The following is a 22,108-nucleotide window of genomic DNA, read 5'->3' as shown; positions in this document are numbered from 1 at the left end:
GAAGAAACATTGCATCAGAAAACGATCACGTACCGGAGAAAAAGCCACTGATAGTGCAAGAGGGGGTTCTCACATTAGTAGTCCTGACAGCCATAAAAGTGCAAGCCATTGCTTGAACAGATTAGACAATGAAAAAAGGGCCACAGGACAGTTCTGGGGATGCGATGCTGACAGAAGTCGGCCAGCTAGTGCAGCTGGGCCGGCCACTGCAGTGGGCAGGTCAGTCGCTAATGGTGACGACCCAGAGGGGCACGTGTCTCGGTGGAGGACACCAGGTGAAGATTTGGAGTCCATCGCCAGTAAGGCTGTGGACTCCCTCATGCCCCTTACCAAGTCTCCCCTCATCCCCCTTGTGGAACTCTGGAAATTCCTGGTCAATAGCTTGGGTCACCGTGATTAGGCCCAGCTGGCCCTCAACCGATGATCAGAGCTGGTGCTGTTCGTCTTGTCTGTCCACTCTGCTGTAAAGACTGCGGCCATGAGCAAGGACATGAGCCAATTCGAACTGTGCCGGCTCAAAGTGTTCCTCACTGGGCTGCTGAGGGAGTGGAGGATCACGAGTGACTCCACTCGCTCCTGACAGTAAAATATAGGTCGTGGTTGCACTAGACCCTTGCATTGAAGATAACCATAGGCAGCATCAACATCAATGGCAGTAGAGGGGCACACTGTAGATTTCTCAACTTCTCGCTCCTTAAGGAAGGAGGTATGTGGTGTACTTTCTACAAGAAATCCACACCGTTCCAGGAGACAAGGCTACGTGGCTCCTGGAGTGGCAAGCAGGGGTCTACACGAACCAGCTCGCCTCCAATTCAGGTGGGGTGGCTATCTTGCTGGCCCCACATTTTCAGCAGAAATCTTGGGGGTCAGGAAGCCTGTACGAGGCTGTTTGCTTCAGCTCACCATCAAGCTGGTGGGGGGGGACGGTGCGGGGGTGGTGCTGCTTCACTTAGTGAACAAGTACGCTCCCCAGGTCAATGCGCAGCAAGTGTGCTTCTATGAAGAAGTGTCCACTCATCTTTGCTCCATTGATGCCAGCGAGTGCATCATCCTCAGGAGGGATTTCAACTGTACTCTTGAGACAAAGGCCCACGCTGGTACTCCGCATGGCAGGACAGCAATGGGGAAGTTGAGTGACCTGGTCAGGTACGATGACTTGGTGGATGTCTGGCGAAATCTCCACCCCAACTCCAGCGCTTTCACTTTTGTGAGGTCTGGAGGAAGAAAGTTCAGAATTGACTGCCATGACATTTCTCAGACATATGTCTCTTGAATTCTGGTGGCTTCCATGCAGCAGGTGCTATGTTTGGACCACCGCCTGGTGTGGACAAAGCTGGTCCTTCTCCACACATGGGTGGAGTCCGGTTAATGGCATTTTAGCAACCTGCTGCTGGAGTACAAGCGGTTCTGGGAGCTGTTCCTCCGATTCTGGGCTGATATAGAAACATAGAAAATAGGAGCAGGAGTAGGCCATTCAGCCCTTCGAGACTGCTCCACCATTCATTATGATCATGGCTGATCATCCAACTCAGTAACCTGTTCCCGCTTTTGCCCCATATCCTTTGATCCCTTTAAACCCAAGAGCTATATCTAACTCCTTCTTGAAAACATACAATGTTTTGGCCTCAATTACTTTCTGTGGTAGAGAATTCCACAGGCTCACAACTCTCTGGGTGAAGAAATTTCTCCTCTTCTCAGTCCTGAAAGATTTACCCCGTATCCTTAGACTATGACCCCTGTTTCTGGACTCCCCCACCATCAGGATCATCCTTCCTGCATTTACCCTGTCAAGATCCAATAGAATTTTATAGGTTTCTATGAGATACCCCCTCACTCTTCTGAACTCCAGCGAATATAATCCTAACCGACTCAATCTCTCCTCATACGTCAGTCCCACCATCCCAGGAATCAGTCTGGTAAACCTTCGCTGCACTCCCTCTATAGCAAGAACATCCTTCCTCAGATAAGGAGAACAAAACTGCACACACTATTCCAGGTGTGGCCTCACCAAGGCCCTGTATAATTGCAGCAAGACATCCCTGCTCCTGTACTCGAATCCTCTCGCTATGAAGGCCAACATACCATTTGCCTTTTTTATCGCCTGTTGCACCTGCATGCTTACCTTCAGCGACTGGTGTACGAGAACACCCAGGTCTCGTTGCGTATTCCCCTCTCTCAGTTTATAGCCGTTCAGATAATAATCTGCCTTCCTGTTTTTGCTACCAAAGTGGATAACCTCACATTTATCCACTTTATACTGCATCTGCCATGCATTAGCCCACTCACTCAACTTGTCCAAATCACCCTGAAACCTCTGCATCCTCCTCACAACTCACCTCCCACCCAGTTTTGTGTCATCTGCAAATTTGGAGATTCTCCTGACTGGAGAAGGAGCTGGAGGGCTCCCCTTCTTGAGGCTATGGTGGGACATGGGCAAGGCTCACATCCGCATCTTCTGTCAAGAGTACACGACGGAGTCGACCAGGAAGTAGAAGGCCAGGGTCGAGTGGCTGGAGCAGGAGGTGCTTGACCTGGAGTCCCGTCTCAGTCAGGCCGTCAAAGATCCAGCCCTGCGGAAAGTGTACGAAGAGAAGGGCACATTGAAGGACCTGCAACTTGTCAGGTCCCAAAGTGTGTTCATGAGGTCGTGGACCCAGTTCCTCCAGGACCTGGACCACAGCTCCCCCTTCTTCTACTTGCTGAGAAAAGGCAGGGGGTCTCTAAGCAACTGGCTGCCAATGGACGCCTGGTCTCAGATCTGGAGGGCATCAGCACCCATGCCTGAACCTATTACTGATCTCTCTAGATCCATCCAGCAAGGATGCTCGCAGAGTTTTGTGGGAGAACCTTTTAACGGTTAGCATGGAGGAGCTGACTGGTGCCCTCGACTGGCTCTCAAGGGGCAAGTTGTTGAGCCTGGATGGGCTGACCGTGGAGTTCCACAGGGTATTCTGTGATGTCCCGGGGTGCGGGTGACTATACGCAGGACCTGGAGGAAAGTCTGGTGACCAGGAATATGCCCATCTCTTGGTGCAGGGCTGTCATTGTCTTGCTGCTGATGAGGGGTGATCTCCGTCTGCTTAGGAACTGATGCCCGGTCTCCCTCCTCAGCACGGACTACAAGATTTTATGCCAGGGCCTTGTCTGCTCACCTTGGTACTGTGCTCGCCCACATGATCCACCCTGACCAGACCTACATGGTTCCGGGCTGAACAATCCATGACAACATTCATTTGGTCTGAGACCTGGCCACCATTCCCAGAGGGTTGGTCTATTGGTTACCTTCCTTTACCTGGATCAGGAGAAGGAGTTTGACGGGTAGATCATGAATATTTATTCAGGACTCTGCAGGCATTCAGGTTCGGGATGCATCTCGTCACCCAGCTCTGACTTCTCTACACTGCTGCTGAGTGTCTGAGTAAGGTTAATAGGTCTTTGATGGCGCCTCTTCACTTTCGGCAAAGAGTGAATCAGGGTGCCCTATGTCCAGACAGTTTTATGGAATCTGTATGGGGTCTTTCCTGTGCCTCTTACAGAGGCGATTGATGAGACTGGCTCTGCATGGGCCGGGTGTGGCAGTCGTCTTCTTGGCTTATGCCAATGACATGCTCCTTATGGTCACAGATCCCATTGACCTGTGGAGGTACTGACCCCCTGTACAGACGGAATTTCTCATTAGTGCCAGCCCTGAAACATCCCTCGGGAGTCTCGGCCCACAGCTTGAGCCGTCTCTCGCAAATCCCCTCCTTGCCATTGCACTCTGTGTGGAGGGGTTTCCTCTGTAGGCTGCTTTTGCACACCCTCCACTTCCTCGCCCTTGTCGGCCATCCGGACACGCTCTGGTATTCCATCTTGCTGTCTGGAGGAGGCAATGGTCGCTGGCTGGAGATTCTCTACTTGGGAGTCCTCCCTTTGTCCATTGGGGATTTAGCGTGGAGGGGGTTGCATGCGGCAGACTCATGCAATAGACTGTTAAGTTGATTCATGGACTTCCGGGCTGCCTGTAATTTCTGCAGCCTGGAGGAGTCCGTGAATCAAACTATGTAGGATGTGTAAAGTTGCAGCCCCTCTTTCATTATCTAAGGGGGCTGCTCCTCAATTTCTGGCTGCACTTCAGTCAGGCCCACCTGATCTTTAGCTACGCGGCACAGAGGGCAGCGGGCAATTCGCAGGACCTCCTCGTGGGACTGCTCCTGGGCCTGGCCAAAGTGACCATCAACTGATTCAGCCAGCGGACGGTCGAGGGGGTTGTTCAGCCCAACTGCCAGCCTCTCTTCTGTGACTACGTCCACGTCCAGGTGTCCCTGTAGAGGGAGTATATGGTGTCCGCCAGTACGCTTGAAGCCTCCCACAACCCGTGGGCACCGATGGACTGGAGTGCATCACCCCTGGAAATGTCACCTTAATTTGATTAGCTAAGTTTCCTTTAAGTTTTGTTTTTCTGTTCATAGTGTATTCATAGTGCTCCTTTCAAGAGTGGAACTTTGTTTCTCTTTATTGGCAGCCTTCTGGTTGAATCAAAAGAGGTATAAATCAATGCTGACTTAAACTGTGGTTGTTGGGTTAGGAGGTGCATGTTTGTAACATGTAACTGTGTAAATGCTTGTAAAAGTGTGTAAAGATTGGCTCCAGTTCTATCCTTCACCAAGTGGCTTTCTGCGGTATAACACCTTATCCTTTCTTCCTCAGTTTTCCTCCCCTAGCTTTGTTTGCTTTCAAAATTCAAATTTCTTGCTTTTTAGTTTTAGTTTAGTTTAGAGATACAGCACTGAAACAGGCCCTTCGGCCTACCAAGTCTGTGCCGACCATCAACCACCCATTTATACTAATCCTACACTAATCCCATATTCCTACCACATCCCCACCTATCCCTATATTTCCCTACCACCTACCTATACAAGGGACAATTTATAATGGCCAATTTACCTACCAACCTGCAAGTCTTTTGGCTTGTGGGAGGAAACTGGAGCACCCGGAGAAAACCCACGCAGACACAGGGAGAACTTGCAAACTCCACACAGGCAGTACCCAGAATTGAATCGCTGGAGCTGTGAGGCTGCGGTGCTAACCACTGCTATTTTCACATTCTCAGCGACATTATCCAAAAGCACAGCATTAGTTTTCACATGTATGCTAATAACACCCAGCTCTATCTCACGACCATCTCTCTCGACTGTTGCTAAACTATCAAACAACCTATCTGATAGTACTGGATGAGCAGAAATTTCCTCCAGTTAAATACTGGGAAGACTGCAGTTCCCACTCCAAACTTCGTTCCCCAGCTACTGACTCCATCCTTCTCCCTGTCAACCGTCTGAGACGACAGACTATTTGCAATCTTGGTGCCATATTTGGTCCTGAGATGAGCTTCTGACCACATACCAATATCACCAAGACTACCTATTTCCACTTCCATAATGTCACCTGACTTCATCCCTGCCTCAGCTCATCTGCTGCTGAAACCCTTATTCATGCCTTTGCTGCCTGTAGAATATTGCAACACACTCCTGGCTGGTCTCCCACATTCTACCCTCTGTAGATTTGAGGTCATCCAAAACTTTGCTGCCCGTCTCCAAACTCACACTAAGTCCTGTTCACCAATTACTCCTGCGCTCGCTGACCTACCTTGGCTCTCAGCCAAGCAATGCCTTGATTTTAAAATTCTCATCCCTGTTTTTAAATCCCTCCATGGTCTCACCTCTCCCCATCTCTATCTCTGTAATCTCCTCCAGCACCACAACCATCCAAGAATTCTACGCTCATATAATTCTGTTTTTTTGAGCATCCCTGATTTTAATTGCTCCAACATTGTGCCTTCAGCTGCCTAGGCCCTAAGTTTCTAATTCTTGCATTCCGTACACCATCAACATTTTATGTTACCAATCTGTCGAGATTGTAATTATGCTGAAGTTTTTACTTTTCATTTTTCGTTTTCCCTACCCAAACCTCTCTGACACTTTACCTTCCTTTCATCCTTTAAAAGACTCCTTAAAACTACCTCTTTGGCCAGGTTTTTGGCCATCTGCTCTAATATCGCCCTATGTGGCTATCCATCTAATTTTGCTTTATAACGTTCCTGTGAAGCCCCTTGGGACATTTTAATACATAAAAGGCAGGATATAAATAAGTCGTTGTCAGTTTGAGATACAGAAAGACAGATTTTTGAACTCTAAAGGAAGCAAGGGCTATGGGGATCAAGTGGAAAAGTCGAATTGAGGTCAGGGATCAGCCATGATCTTATTGAATATCAGAGCAAACTCAAGGTACCACACGGCCATCTCCTGCTCCTATTTCTTATACTCTTATGTTATGTTCTTATCTTTTACTTTTTTGTATCATGGATGCTAGCACTTTATAATCTTTCTTTTTAGGTGTAAGCATATAGATGATTTGCCTTCTCTAACCATCAATAAGGCACAGGTTGGATAACTAGATGGCTTCAAAATTCCACTGATCTTATGTGAAGTGACAATAAAATGAGGAATGATACTTTTTCTTTTTCTCTCAGCTTAATACATTTTCTAAAGTTTATGGAACACAAAACAAAAGCTGCAATTGGTGCATGATCAGTACATGATCAGTACATGCATTTTTTTCCTCACTCGCCCACACACAAACACAAATACATAGCCTCTCTGCTTCACACTCAACAGAAGCTTTACCTGAATAAAGCTTTTGAATAAAAGTTCAAAGAAAATTTACATGTAAACAGCTGAACAGAAACTCCTAGAAGCTGTATAAATATATCCCAGTAAATCAGACAACAGAATGAATGGTACTGATATATCCTGTCAACTGTACCCGTTCAATAGTTGAGGCCTGGAACTAATCCATGGGATACACGACTGGTCACATTTCACCAATCAAGAGTACCTACTCTTCATCCCCATTTTCTGTCTCCTATCTCGCAACCAATTTCCAACCCAAGTTAAAATGCTACCTGCAATTTTGTGCTCTCTGTTTTTGCTGTTAATTTTTTGTTGTTAATTTTTTGTGCGAACCTTATTGAATGTCTTCTGGGAGTCTACTTAGATAACATCCATAGACCCTTCCTTGTCTACCTCATTACCTGACCTCCTCTAAACAATTTACCTTGATTATTCAGACATGACTTCCTGGTGTGGACGAGGGCACAGGCTGCAGGGAGGTTGAGTGAACTGACCACAGCACCGTGGTTCAGAGCGCCATTCAAGTAGGGGGAGAAAAGAGAAATGCAGTAGTAATAGGGGATAGCATTGTTAGGGGAATAGATACTATTCTCGGCAGGAAAGACAGGGAGTCCCGAAGGCTGTGTTACCTAGCTGGTGCCAAGGTTAAGGACATCTCTTCTGGGCTGGAGAGAAGCTTGGAGTGGGAGAGGAAGGATCCAGTTGTTGTGGTCTACGTAGGTACGAATGAGATAGGTAGGGCTAGGAAAGAGGTTCTACTGAGGGACTATGAGCAGCTTGGGGCTAAACTAAAAAGCAGAATTACAAAGGTAATAATCTCCGGATTACTACCTGAGTCACGTGCAAATTGGTGTAGGGTAAATAAGATTGGAGAGGTAAACGCTTGGCACAAAAGATTGGTGTGGGAGAAATGGGTTCCGATTCATGGGGCACTGGCACCTGTACTGGAGGAGAGAGCTGTTCCATTGGGATGGCTCCATTTGAGCCATGCTGGGACTAGTGCCCTGGCGAATTGTATAACTGGGGTGCTAGATAGGACTTTAAACTAATTAGTGGGGGCGAGGGTTCAATTGAAGGGAAGTTTAAAAAATCAAAAAGAAACGAGAGAGCAGAGGTGCAGGGTAGTGAAGAGGCTAACTGTAATCAAAACTGGAAGGGGCAGAAAATATAAGCAGAAGAGTGCAGCAGAAATTAGAACCAGAATGAGTAATAATGGCAAAAAGTCAAAACTTAAGGCTTTTTATCTGAATGCAAGCAGCATTTGTAACAAGATAGATGAGTTGACGGCACAAATAGAAATTAATGAGTATGACTTGATAACTATGACATAGATGTGGTTGCAGGGTGACCAAGACTGGAAACTCAATATTCAAGGGTATTCGAATTTCTGGAAAAATAGACAAAAAGGAAAAGGAGCTGGGGTAGCTTTGTTAATAAAGAAAGGTATCAGTGCGGTGGTGAGTAGTGATATAGGTGCAATAGATCGTGATGTGGAATCAGTTTGGGTGGAAATAAGGAATAGCAAGGGGAAGAAGTCACGGGTGGGAGTCGTCTATAGGGCCCCAAAGAGTTGCCTCACTGTAGGACAAAGTATAAATCAGGAAATAATGGTGGCGTGTAAGAAGAGTGCTACAATTGTCATGAATGATTTTAATCTGCATATTGACTGAACAAATCAGATTGGCAGAGAACTGATAACGGGGAACAGGAAACTGGCAGATAATTTAAACCAATATTTTGCATTCTTCACGGTGGAGGACATTATAAACAACCCAACAATCATGGATGAGCAAGGTGTAAATAGGAGGGAAGAACTTGTAACAGTCTCTATCACGAGGGACAAAGTATTTGACAAACTAATGGGACTAAAGGCAGACCTGTTGGCCTGCATCCAAAGGTTTTAAAGGAAGTGGCTGCAGAGATAGTGGAGGCATTATCCAAAATATTCCAGAACTCATTGGATTCCGGGAGGGTCCCAGCGGATTGGAAAACTGCTAATGTGAAGTCCCTGTTCAAGAAGGGAGGGAGACAAAAAGCAGGAAACTATAGGCCAGTCAGCCTAACATTGGTCGCTGGGAAAATGCTAGAGTCCATTATTAAGGAAGAAATAGCAGGACATTTAGAAAAGCTTAATGCAATCAAACAGAGTCAACATGGTTTTGTGAAAGGGAAATCATGTTTGACAGATTTGCTAGAGTTCTTTGAGGATATAACAAGCAGAGTTGATAAAGGGGAACCGGTAGATGTAGGATATTTAGATTTCCAAAAGGCATTCGATAAGGTGCCACATAAAAGATTATTGCACAAGATAGGAGCTCACAGTATTGGGGGTAATGTATTAGCATGGATTGAGGATTGGTTAACTCACAGAAGACAGAGATTCAGGATTAATGGGTCTTTTTCAAGTTGGAAAGACGTAACTAGTGGAGTGCCACAAGGATCAGTCCTAGGGGCTCAATTATTTACTATCTATATTAATGACTTGGAGGAGGGGGCAGAGTGTAATATATCCAAATGGGAGGGCATGTTGTAATGAGGACATAAGGAATCTGCAAGGGGATATAGATAGGTTGAGTGAGTGGGCAAAAACTTGGTAGATGGAGTTTAATGTAGGAAAGTGTGAGGTCATGCACTTTGGTAGGAAGAATGAAAAGGTAGACTATTATTTAGATGGAGAGAGACTTTGAAAAAATGCAGCACAGAGGGATCTGGGTGTTCTTATGCATGAAACACAAACGTTAGCATGAAGGTGCAGCAAGTAATTAAGAAGGCAAATGGAATTTTGGCCTTTATTGCTAGGGGGTTGGAGTTTAAAATTAGGGAAGTCTTGTTACAACTGTACAGGGTGTTGGTGAGGCCGCACCTGGAGTACTGTGTACAGTTTTGGTCCCTGTATTTAAGAAAGGATATACTGGTATTGAAAGCAGTTCAAAAGAGATTCACTAGGCTGATTCCTGAGAAGAAGGGGGTAACTTATCACGAACAGCTAAACAGGTTAGGCCTTTATTCATTACAGTTTAAAGGAAGGAGGGGTGATCTTATTGAAATGTACAAGATTCTGAGGGGGCTTGACAGGGTAGATGTTGAAAAGATGTTTCCACTAGTGGAGGAATCTCGAACTAGGGGACAAAGTTATAGAATAAAGGGACACTCATTTAAAACTGAGATGCAAAGGAATTTCTTCTCTCAGAAGGTAAAGAATGTCTGGAATTCTCTACCCCAGAGATTTGTGGAGGCTAGATCACTGGAAGTATTTAAAGAGGAGGTAGATATATTTTTGAAATATCGGGGAGTTGAGGGCTATGAGGAGCTGGCACGAAAGAGGAGCTGAGGTCTGGGGCAGATCAGCCATGATCGTATTGAATGGCGGGACAGACTTGAGGGGCCGAATGGCCTACTGCTGCTCCTATTTCTTATGTTCTAATGACTTATCCTTAACAATGACACATTGGCTATCACTAATGCACTCATATATGACAGATTCTAGTAGCTTCCCCATAACTGACAGGCCTGTAGATACTTGGTTTCTCTCTCCCACCTTTCTTAAATGGAGTGAGATCACCAAATTTCCAAACTAATGGCACAATCCCTGAATCAAGAGAGCTTTGAAAGATTATGATGAACCCTTTGGCAATTTCCTCACCCACTTCTTTAAATACAAAATGGATGTCAGAAACAAGGGCAAATACACTTAACATATGCGTGTTGCAAATACAAATCTTCACAATACCAAGAAGCAGTTCTTTTTTGCTCAAAAGTAATAATTCACTAACTAGAGGAAATCATTCAATTTGATTTTTTTGTTTGACACAATCTGATCTTTATGCAAACAGAACAAACAATTCAAACCTTTCAACATCAGTAACTAAAGTTCTAATGATTTTTTAATTATGATAACAGCCTGTTTGGGAGGCTTTGACAATCTCAGTAGCTGATGTACAATTGCTCATGTCATCAACATAAAAACAATTCATTTCCAGTGATACCAAGCTGCTCAATTATCCAAATTCCTTTGGTAACAGGACTGCAACATTGCAGTAACAGCAAAAACACACTTTTTGTGTCCTGCTAAAAGACCAAGCTGCAATGTTTTTGAAAATCAGTTATTTAAACTTTACTGTTTCCACAAAGCTTTATGGAATGCCAAAAAACTTACCAATGTGGTTCATGGTGACTGTTGCATTCCCAGTCCCAAGAAAATTGTAAATCACAACAGCAGATGCCATTTTTTTTGCAGCATTTAAAATCTTCTCCTTGAAAGTACAGTTCCCTCTGGCAACCAGAGCTATCCATGGTTCTCCTGATCTGGGTATGAAGTATTCTGTGTTTGGGTCACACCCCAATTGGTCCCCGTTGGTCCTGGGGATTCCAATCACCCCCTGCACACTATCTTTAGGCGAGCTATCACCATACCTAGAAAAACAAGAATAAAAACTCTAAAAAAAAACTCTCAGCTGATCAAATTTCATTTGCTCCCTCATTAAAAAAAATCTGATCTGCTCATTCCCGTCTCTCTTTTCCTCATCCTTGACCCCTTCTCCCACCACACTCCCCTTTCCTCCTATCCCAATCACCCTTCTCTCCCTCCATTCCCCATCTCCCTTCCTCTCACACTCTCCCCAAGCTTACTTGCCTTTCCTCAACTCTCTTTCCCTTCCCAGTCCTCTCTCCCACTCCCCATCCATCCATCCCTCTCTCCACAGCCATCCCACCCATCCCCACCCTATGCATTTCTCACGCCTCGACCATTCTCCATGGCCCCCCTCAAGCTTCCCACCACTCCCCATTTCATCATCTCTCTCTCTCCCCTTCCCTCTCTCCGAAACTACACCTCCCTTCTCAGCCCTCCCACCACTCTCCTTCCTCCTCCCATCCCCTCTCTCTATTCCCCTCGCCCTCTCTCTCATCCCCTCCTCCACCCCATCACACTCTCTCTCTCAACCCCTCCTCCCACCCCTTCCTCACTCTCTCTCTCATCCCCTCCCACCACCTCCCCTCCATCTCATCCCCACCCCCTCCCCTTTACCCCTTAACCCTTTTCCCTAACCCCACCCCCTCCATATCCCCTCCCTCCCCTCTCCAAACCCCTCCTCCTCTCCCCACCCACCCCCAACTCTCTCCCTCCCCACCCCCCCAACTAACAACCCCCGAGCCCCCAACACTCTCCCCTTGCCCCCCCACTGTCTCCCTGCCCCCAACCCCCACACTCTCTCTCCGCACTTCCTCTCTCTTCCCTCCCCTACCCTCTACACACCACGGCCCACTCTCTCCCCTCCACCCTCCTCTCTCCTGCCCCACCTCCACCCCACACCCCACCCTCCCACATCATTCTCTCCCCCTGCCCCACCACCCCCATTCCCCCTCTCCCCACCCCACCACCCCCATTCCCACCCTTCCACTCTATCCCTCCCTGCCCCCCCACTCTCTCTCCTCCGCTACCCACCAGTGTCTCCCTCCCCCCCCGCCCCCTAACTCTCTACCCTCCTTCACCCCCCTACGCACTTCCCTCCCCCACTCTCTCTCCCCCCCCCCTCACCCCCCTCCCCCCTCCCCCCACTCCCCCACCCTTCCACTCTATCCCTCCCTGCCCCCCACTCTCTCTCCTCCGCTACCCACCAGTGTCTCCCTCCCCCCCGCCCCCTAACTCTCTACCCTCCTTCACCCCCCTACGCACTTCCCTCCCCCACTCTCTCTCTCCCCCCCGTTCCCTCCCCCTCCTCCCCTCCTCCCCCCCCTCCCCCCGTCCTCCTCCCTCTCCCCCCCCGTCCTCCTCCCCCCCCCCGTCCTCCTCCCTCCCTCTCCCCCCCCCCGTCCTCCTCCTCCTCCTCTCCCCCCCCGTCCTCCTCCTCCTCCTCCCCCCCCCGTCCTCCTCCTCCTCCTCCCCCCCCGTCCTCCTCCTCCTCCTCCCCCCCCCGTCCTCCTCCTCCTCCTCCCCCCCCGTCCTCCCTCCTCCTCCTCCCCCCCGTCCTCCTCCTCCTCCTCCCCCCCGTCCTCCTCCTCCTCCTCCTCCTCCCCCCCGTCCTCCTCCTCCTCCTCCTCCCCCCCGTCCTCCTCCTCCTCCTCCCCCCCCCGTCCTCCGCCTCCTCCTCCCCCCCCCGTCCTCCGCCTCCTCCTCCCCCCCCCGTCCTCCTCCTCCTCCTCCCCCCCCCCGTCCTCCTCCTCCTCCTCCCCCCCCCGTCCTCCTCCTCCTCCTCCCCCCCCCCGTCCTCCTCCTCCTCCTCCCCCCCGTCCTCCTCCTCCTCCTCCTCCTCCCCCCCGTCCTCCTCCTCCTCCTCCTCCCCCCCGTCCTCCTCCTCCTCCTCCCCCCCCCGTCCTCCGCCTCCTCCTCCCCCCCCCGTCCTCCTCCTCCTCCTCCCCCCCCCCGTCCTCCTCCTCCTCCTCCCCCCCCCGTCCTCCTCCTCCTCCTCCCCCCCCCGTCCTCCTCCTCCTCCTCCCCCCCCCCGTCCTCCTCCTCCTCCTCCCCCCCCCCCGTCCTCCTCCTCCTCCTCCCCCCCCCCCCGTCCTCCTCCTCCTCCTCCCCCCCCCGTCCTCCTCCTCCTCCTCCCCCCCGTCCTCCTCCTCCTCCTCCTCCTCCTCCCCCCCCGTCCTCCTCCTCCTCCTCCTCCTCCTCCTCCCCCCCGTCCTCCTCCTCCTCCTCCCCCCCCCCGTCCTCCGCCTCCTCCTCCCCCCCCCGTCCTCCTCCTCCTCCTCCCCCCCCCGTCCTCCTCCTCCTCCTCCCCCCCCCCGTCCTCCTCCTCCTCCCTCCCCCCCCCCGTCCTCCTCCTCCTCCTCCCCCCCCACCGTCCTCCTCCTCCTCCTCCCCCCCCCGTCCTCCTCCTCCTCCTCCCCCCCGTCCTCCTCCTCCTCCTCCCCCCCCCGTCCTCCTCCTCCTCCTCCCCCAACCGTCCTCCTCCTCCTCCTCCCCCCACCGTCCTCCTCCTCCCCCCCCCGTCCTCCTCCTCCTCCTCCCCCCCCGTCCTCCTCCTCCTCCTCCCCCCCCCGTCCTCCTCCTCCTCCTCCCCCCCCGTCCTCCTCCTCCTCCTCCTCCCCCCCCCCGTCCTCTCCTCCTCCTCCCCCCCCCCGTCCTCCTCCTCCTCCCCCCCCATATCCTCCTCCTCCTCCCCCCCCCATCCTCCTCCTCCTCCTCCCCCGTCCTCCTCCTCCTCCCCCCCCCCTTCCTCCTCCTCCACCTCCCCCCCCCCGTCCTCCTCCTCCACCTCCCCCCCCGTCCTCCTCCCCGTCCTCCCCCCCCCACTCCCCGTCCTCCCCCCCACTCCCCGTCCTCCTCCTCCTCCTCCCCCCCCACCTCCCCCGTCCTCCTCCCCCCCCCCGTCCTCCTCCTCCACCTCCCCCCCCCCGTCCTCCTCCTCCACCTCCTCCCGTCCTCCTCCTCCACCTCCTCCCCCCCCCCGTCCTCCTCCTCCACCCCCCCCGTCCTCCTCCTCCACCCCGTTCTCCTCCTCCCCCCCCTCCTCCTCCTCCTCCCCCCCCTCCTCCTCCTCCACCCCGTCCTCCTCCTCCTCCTCTCCCCCCCCCGTCCTCCTCCTCCTCCCCCCCCCCGTCCTCCTCCTCCTCCTCCTCCCCCCCCGTCCTCCTCCTCCTCCTCCTCCCCCCGTCCTCCTCCTCCTCCCCCCCGTCCTCCTCCTCCTCCTCCTCCCCCCCCCCCGTCCTCCTCCTCCTCCTCCTCCTCCCCCCCCCGTCCTCCTCCTCCTCCTCTCCCCCCGTCCTCCTCCTCCTCCTCCTCCCCCCGTCCTCCTCCCCCCCCCCCCGTCCTCCTCCTCCTCCTCCTCCTCCCCCCCCCCCCCGTCCTCCTCCTCCTCCCCCCCCCCGTCCTCCTCCTCCTCCTCCCCCCCCCCCCCCGTCCTCCTCCTCCCCCCCCCCCCCCCCCGTCCTCCTCCTCTCCCCCCCCCCCCCCGTCCTCCTCCTCCTCCCCCCCCCCCCCCCCGTCCTCCTCCTCCCCCCCCCCCGTCCTCCTCCTCCTCCCCCCCCCCGTCCTCCTCCTCCTCCTCCCCCCCCCCCCCCGTCCTCCTCCTCCTCCTCCTCCCCCTCCCCCACCGTCCTCCTCCTCCCCCCCCCCCCACCGTCCTCCTCCACCCCCCCCCCGTCCTCCCCCTCCCCCTCCTCTGGTGTCCTACCTGCCGCTCTCGCTGCTGGCGGACACGGTCATGTTGGTTGCTGGATCCAGGTAAGCGGTGCTGACGAAGGCCGTGTACCATTCAGCGGTGCGGCCCGATACCGACACCGGCCATGGGAGCAGCAGCAGCAGAGGCCAGGAGAACAGGCCGGCGGTCCAGCCCCGCATTTTCGCTCCGATCACCGACGACAGCAGCAGTTTCAAGGAGCTTAGGTTCGCCGTTTCCCGAGCGAGAGTGCTCGGTCGGGGCCTGAACGTCTCTGCACACACCAGCTCTTGACTCGACACACCGCTCTCCGACTGTACACACCGGCCCCTGACTCTACACACCGATCTCCGACTGTACACACCGGCCCCTGACTCTACACACCGATCTCCGACTGTACACACCGGCCCCTGACTCTACACACCGATCTCCGACTGTACACACCGACCTCCGACTGTACACACCGGCCCCTGACTCTACACACCGACCTCCGACTGTACACACCGATCTCCGACTGTACACACCGGCCCCTGACTGTACACACCGATCTCCGACTGTACACACCGATCTCCGACTGTACACACCGGCCCCTGACTGTACACACCGATCTCCGACTGTACACACCGATCTCCGACTGTACACACCGGCCCCTGACTGTACACACCGATCTCGACTGTACACACCGGCCCCTGACTCTACACACCGATCTCCGACTGTACACACCGACCTCCGACTGTACACACCGGCCCCTGACTCTACACACCGACCTCCGACTGTACACACCGATCACCGACTGTACACACCGGCCCCTGACTCTACACACCGACCTCCGACTCTACACACCGACCTCCGACTGTACACACCGATCTCCGACTGTACACACCGGCCCCTGACTGTACACACCGATCTCCGACTGTACACACCGGCCCCTGACTCTACACACCGATCTCCGACTGTACACACCGGCCCCTGACTCTACACACCGATCTCCGACTGTACACACCGGCCCCCTGACTCTACACACCGATCTCCGACTGTACACACCGGCCCCTGACTCTACACACCGATCTCCGACTGTACACACCGGCCCCTGACTCTACACACCGATCTCCGACTGTACACACCGGCCCCTGACTCTACACACCGATCTCCTACTGTACACACCGGCCCCTGACTACACACCGGCCCCTGACTCTACACACCGATCTCCGACTGTACACACCGGCCCCTGACTCTACACACCGATCTCCGACTGTACACACCGGCCCCTGACTGTAAGCACCGGCTCCTACTGACAAAACCAATCTCTGAGTCTATATCCTGATTCTGTATAAATCAGTCTGTTTCTATGCACTGATTTATATGTATATCCCAGTCGCTGTCTTCCTTACTATTTCTTGTCGTAGTCTGTCAATACCCGGAAACTGTACGCCCTCGTCTTAAGTCCCTCCAGTGTTATCTCGCTGCGTCTAAGACCCAGATACTGTCTGTTGCTTGACTCTGCACCAGATTTTGTTAGTTATTGCTGTTCAACCCTTGTCCTCCTGCTGATGGTGTCTCTGTACCAGTCTCAATCTGTTGTAACTCTGGGTGCACTCGTCTTCATCTCTGTCTGTCTATTGTACTCTGTCTCGGGTTTTCAATCCTTCCTGCTGATTCTCCCTTTTCCGGGGTCTCTGTCAGATGATGCTGTCTCTCGGTTTTACATTCCCGGGCAGTTCTGACCTGACTTTAAGAGCTAACGTCAGTAACAGTCGGGGTGAACAATGACGCTCAATGGGAGTGACAGGAAGTTGCCAATAGCTTGGTGCCTTAGCACCTGCTTCTCCCTACTACTTGCAATTTAACCCATAATCATATCATATCTTCCGGAGTGGCAAGGAAATATACTCCTATATTTTTTCTTCTACCACCATCTTCAAAAAATGATCCAAGGAAGAAGTGTTCAAAACAATGTTATGGTTCTTTCATAATTAAAAGGATACTGTCATAATGAAAAATAATTTGGCCAATCTTTTTCGTGGCGAGAGGCAGAAAAGTCGGAAGAACTATACATAACTTTTGTTACAACCAGGCCACACCGCAATGTGATTTGAAGTTTATCTTACTCCATTGCTCATTTAATGACAAACACCCCCGCCCCTGCAAAAAATACATTTTTCTCAAAGTATGTTTCTTTAACAAGACCCAGCCTTGATTCCTTGGGAATATTTATATCTAATTTAACTGATGGAAGATACAAGTCTGGTATGAGATGATCTGCCCTCTTTTGGGCAACCAGCCGTTTGCTAGTTTCTGTCACCAGCTGAACGAAAGTAGGGGATTTGCCAGGAGAGGAAATCATGGTGGGAGTAGAACTTGAATCATTCTGTTCCATGGTAAGCGCCTGGAGGTTGTCAGTGGTGTGTGGAGCAGCGCCTGGAGTGGCTATAAAGGCCAATTCTAGAGTGACAGACTCTTCCACAGGTGGTGCAGAAAAATTTGTTTGTCGGGGCTGTTACACAGTTGGCTCTCCCCTTGCGCCTCTGTCTTTTTTCCTGCCAACTGCTAAGTCTCTTCGACTCGCGACACTTTAGCCCCGCCTTTATGGCTGCCCGTCAGCTCTGGCGAACGCTGGCAACTGACTCCCACGACTTGTGATCAATGTCACAGGACTTCATGTCGCGTTTGCAGACGTCTTTAAAGCGGAGACATGGACGGCTGGTGGGTCTGATACCAGTGGCGAGCTCGCTGTACAATGTGTCTTTGGGGATCCTGCCATCTTCCATGCGGCTCACATGGCCAAGCCATCTCAAGCGCCGCTGACTCAGTAGTGTGTATAAGCTGGGGATGTTGGCCGCCTCGAGGACTTCTGTGTTGGAGATACGGTCCTGCCACCTGATGCCAAGTATTCTCCGGAGGCAGCGAAGATGGAATGAATTGAGACGTCGCTCTTGGCTGACATACGTTGTCCAGGCCTCGCTGCCATAGAGCAAGGTACTGAGGACGTGGAAGTGAGTCCATCATTAAATAGGATACAATGAAGCAAATTTTACTTAGAAACAGATTCCCATAAGTGAGGCTGCTTCAAGTATATAATAAACTACAGAAAATACTGGAAATACTCAGCAGGTCTGGCAGCATCTGTGGAGAGAAACAGATTTAACATTTCAGGTCAATGACTTTTCATCAGGACATCAAGTCATCAACCTGAAACGTTAACTCTGTTTCTTCACAGATACTATCTAACCAGTAGAGTATTTCCAAATTTTTATGTTTGTATTTCAGATTTCCAGTATCTGCAGTATTTTGCTTTTATATAATAAACAACACTGGCCAGTGAAATTTGAAAAATATTCCACTGAGGTTAACTAATATAATTGAATCCAAAGCTGATTGTATGGCACAACATGTGAGAGTGAGTTTCACTATTAGTATCCCTTTTAAAAAAAGAATAATGAAGAGCATAATGTTATTCATTTATGTACCTTAAAATGTTGTTGATTACTTTGTGTAAACAGTTCATACTTTTGATACCACTGGAGTTATTATTGTTGGAGTTATAGTTGCGTGTGATAGTGTGAAAAACCTCAGTTCACAACAGGATAGAAAGGCAAGAAAATAATAAATACTGTGCAAAATACTACTGTTAGTAGAGTTGAGCCCAGCAGTCTTTTCTAGCCATTTCCTTGGTAAGGTCATCAGCACTCACCACTTAAGCAAGAACATTACATGCTGTTCCATGTTGATGTAGGACAATTTGCCTCGCAGCTAGTTTCCAAAATGACTTGTGTGACGCGAGGGGGAAGAGGAAGGGAACAAAAAGAGTCATTCTTGTTTAGTCTGTATTTACGTTCCATGCTCAGTAGCATGTCCTGAATAAAAGCTATCCTATTTGCTGTTAGATAAGGTTTTCATGAATACTACCATTCATTATTAATCTCTTCCCTCAAACCCTTTAAATGTGATACATTTAAAGTAGTATAATTGAGTATTGGTTTGCACCAATCAAATTTATTCATGTTGTGGTTGTTGTCACCCCGAGGTACCTCTACTTCAATTCCCAGTATGTTATCTGGGTCTTGTGTCATGGTGAGTTACGAAATGTAGTATTCCTAATCAACTAGGAAAGCAACCAGTCACTAGCTCAGAATCTGGATGGCTGAGACATTCCAATTTATGCGGTCAGTTAAAATACTCCGATTAATATATCATCTTTATATTTCCAATTACTTTCCTTATCTCTTCATAGAATAACCTGTCTTCCCTTTTTTTGGCTTGGTGATTCATAGGAAGCACCAAAATATTTGCTGCCTTTACAAAACATCATTTCAACAAGACTAGTTCAATGGGAAGCTTATCCTTATGAGATTATTTCTTTTACGGATGTATAGGTTCCAGGTGCCCTGACATATAGAATTACTCTTCTTCGTCTTTTTTTAAATCCATATTTGGGATGTGGGTTTTACTGGTAAGGCAGTATTTATTACCCATCCCAAGTTGCCTTAATGGCATTAAGAATAAGCCACATAGGCCAGACTGGATAGGGGTGGCAAGTCTTCCTGGTGATATTTTTCAGCTGTCAATCACATTATTAGTTTCATTGAACTCACTTGGCATGGTGCAATTTGAACTCAACCTTTGGATTCCTATTCCGGTACCATAACCACTAGACTACTGTGCCCATTTCTGAAAACTCTAAAGCTTTTGCGGATGATATGAAACTTGGAAGCATTGTGAACTATGAGGAGGATACTGTAGAACTTCAAAAGGACATAGACTAGTTGGTGGAATGGGTGGACAGGTGGCAGATGAAGTTCAATGTGGAGAACTGTGAAGTGATGCATTTTGGTAGGAAGAACATGGAGAGAATATAAAATAAAGGGTACAGTTCTAAAGTGGGCGCAGGAGCAGAGGGACCTGGGTGTATATGTGCATAAATCATTGAAGGTGGCAGGACAGGTTGAGAGAACGGTTAATAAAGGATACAGTATCCTAGGCTTTATTAATAGGGGCATAGAGTACACGACCAAGGAGGTTATATTAAACATATATAAGACACTAGTTCGGCCTCAGCTGGAGTATTGCATCCAGTTCTGGGTACCGCGCTTTAGGAAGGATGTGAAGGCTTTAGAGAGGGTGTGGAAAGGATTTACCAGATTTCTTCCAGGGATGAAGAACTTCAGTTATGAGGATAGATGGAGAAGTTGGGACTGTTTTCTTTGGAGAAGAGAAGGCTGAGAGGTGATTTGACAAGATATTCAAAATCATGAGAGAGCTGGACAGAGTAGATAGGGGGAAACTGTTACCACTTGTGAAAGGATCAAGAATGAGAGGGCACAGATTTAAAGTAATTGGTAAAAGAAGCAAAAATGGCAGGAAAAACTTCTTCTCGCAGCGAGTGGTTAAGTTCTGGAATGCACTGTGTGAGAGTGTGGTGGAGGCAGGTTCAATTGAAGCATTCAAAAGGGAATTAGACTGTTATATGAGAAGGAAGAATGTGCAGGGGTACAGGGAGAAGGCGAGGGAGTGGCACTAAGTGTAATACTCATTAAGAGAGCTGGTGCATACATTTTTTTATTTATTTCCAAAATATACTTTATTCATAAAAATCTGTAAAAATTACATTGCCAAACAGTTTCAAACAGCACCAAAAAATACAAATATTGCAAGGGAGATCAGTTTCCTTCAATACAATCATGAGTTACCTCACAACCCTTCCATTTCACATTTGTCATGCCAATTACATTTTTACATTTACAGCAAATGAAAATTTTCCCAATACAGTTCGAGGGGTTTCCCATGGATCCAGCCCCTCAGTTCACTTTGGTGGGGGGACCTTACACAGTGGTCTTTCCCCATTGAGCCTTTGCTGCGGCTGCCCCAAGCTTTAGTGCGTCCCTCAGCACGTAGTCCTGGACCTTGGAATGTGCCAGTCTGCAACATTCGGTCGTGGACAACTCTTTTCGCTGGAAGACCAGCAAGTTTCGGGCAGACCAAAGGGCGTCTTTCACCGAATTGATAGTCCTCCAGCAGCAGTTGATGTTTGTCTCTGTGTGCGTCCCTGGGAACAGCCCATAGAGCACAGACTCCTGTGTTACAGAGCTGCTTGGGATGAACCTCGACAAAAACCACTGCATCTCTTTCCACACCTGCTTTGCAAAGACACATTCCACAAGGAGGTGGGCAACTGTCTCTTCCCCACCACAGCCACCGCGGGGACATTGTGCGGAGGGGGCGAGACTTTGGGTGTGCATGAAGGATCTGACGGGGAGGGCCCTTCTCACCACCAGCCAAGCTACGTCTTGCTGCTTGTTTGAAAGTTCTGGTGATGAGGCATTCCGCCAAATGACTTTGGTGGTCTGCTCGGGGAACCATCCGACAGGATCCACCGTCTCCTTTTCCCGTAGGACCTTGAGGACATTCCGTGCAGACCACTGCCTGATGGACCGGTGGTCAAAGGTGTTTTCCCGCAGAAACTGCTCCACGAAGGATAGGTGGTACGGCACGGCCCAACTGAATGGAGCGTTCCGCGGCAATGTGACCAGGCCCATCCTTCGCAACACCGGGGACAGATAGAACCTCAGCAGGTAGTGACACTTGGAGTTTGCGTACTGGAGGTCTCCACATAGCTTGATGCAGCCGCACACGAAGGTGGTCATCAGGATGAGGGCCACGTTGGGTACATTTTTCCCGCCCTTATCCAGAGATTTGAACATCGTGTCCCTCCGGACCCGGTCCATTTTAGATCCCCAGATGAAGCGGAAAATGGCTCGGGTGACTGCCACAGCGCAGGAGTGGGGTATGGGCCAGACCTGCGCCACGTACAGCAACAACGTGAGCGCCTCGCACCTGATGACCAGGTTCTTACCCACAATGGAGAAAGATCACTGCCCCCACATGCTCAACTTTTGTTGTACCTTGGCTACTCGCTCCTCCCAGGTTTTGGTGCACGCCCCGGCCCTTCCGAACCATATCCCCAGCACCTTCAGGTAATCTGACCTGATGGTGAAGGGGACAAAGGATCGGTCAGCCCAGTTCCCAAAGCACATGGCCTCGCTCTTGCCGTGGTTGACTTTGGCTCCCGAGGCCAGTTCGAACTGGTCGCAGATGCTCATCAGTCTGCGCACGGACAGCGGATCCGAGCAGAAGACGGCGACGTCATCCATGTACAGGGAGGTTTTAACCTGAGTGCCTCCGCTGCCTGGGATTGTCACCCCTCTTATGCTCGCATCCTTCCTAATGGACTCAGCAAAGGGTTCAATACAGCAAACAAACAAGACCGGGGAGAGAGGACAGCCCTGTCTGACTCCAGATTTGATCGGGAAACTTTCCGATTCCCACCCATTGATTGAGACTGCG

General features: G+C 50.5%; 1 protein-coding gene across 4 annotated transcripts in view; it reads right to left on the bottom strand.

Moving 5' to 3' along the window:
* Positions 1–16,529, bottom strand: part of LOC137371372 (E3 ubiquitin-protein ligase RNF149-like) — an 88,344-nt gene extending 71,815 nt beyond the window's left edge. For 3 of the 4 annotated variants that reach the window (XM_068033859.1, XM_068033860.1, XM_068033862.1), the window contains exons 1-2: positions 14,783–16,529; positions 10,825–11,081 (exon numbers count right to left, since the gene is read on the bottom strand). In XM_068033859.1, coding sequence (XP_067889960.1) covers positions 10,825–11,081; positions 14,783–14,949 — 424 coding nt within the window. In that variant the 5' untranslated portion in view covers positions 14,950–16,529. The remainder of the gene's footprint in view (positions 1–10,824; positions 11,082–14,782) is intronic. The other variant, XM_068033858.1, reaches the window with a different exon arrangement.
* Between the last annotated feature and the right edge of the window lie 5,579 nt (positions 16,530–22,108).

Source organism: Heterodontus francisci, chromosome 6, assembly GCF_036365525.1.
Source record: "Heterodontus francisci isolate sHetFra1 chromosome 6, sHetFra1.hap1, whole genome shotgun sequence".
Taxonomy (NCBI): Eukaryota; Metazoa; Chordata; class Chondrichthyes; order Heterodontiformes; family Heterodontidae; genus Heterodontus; species Heterodontus francisci.
The sequence above is the reverse complement of the archived record's forward strand: the minus strand, read 5'-3'. Positions and strand labels throughout refer to the sequence as shown.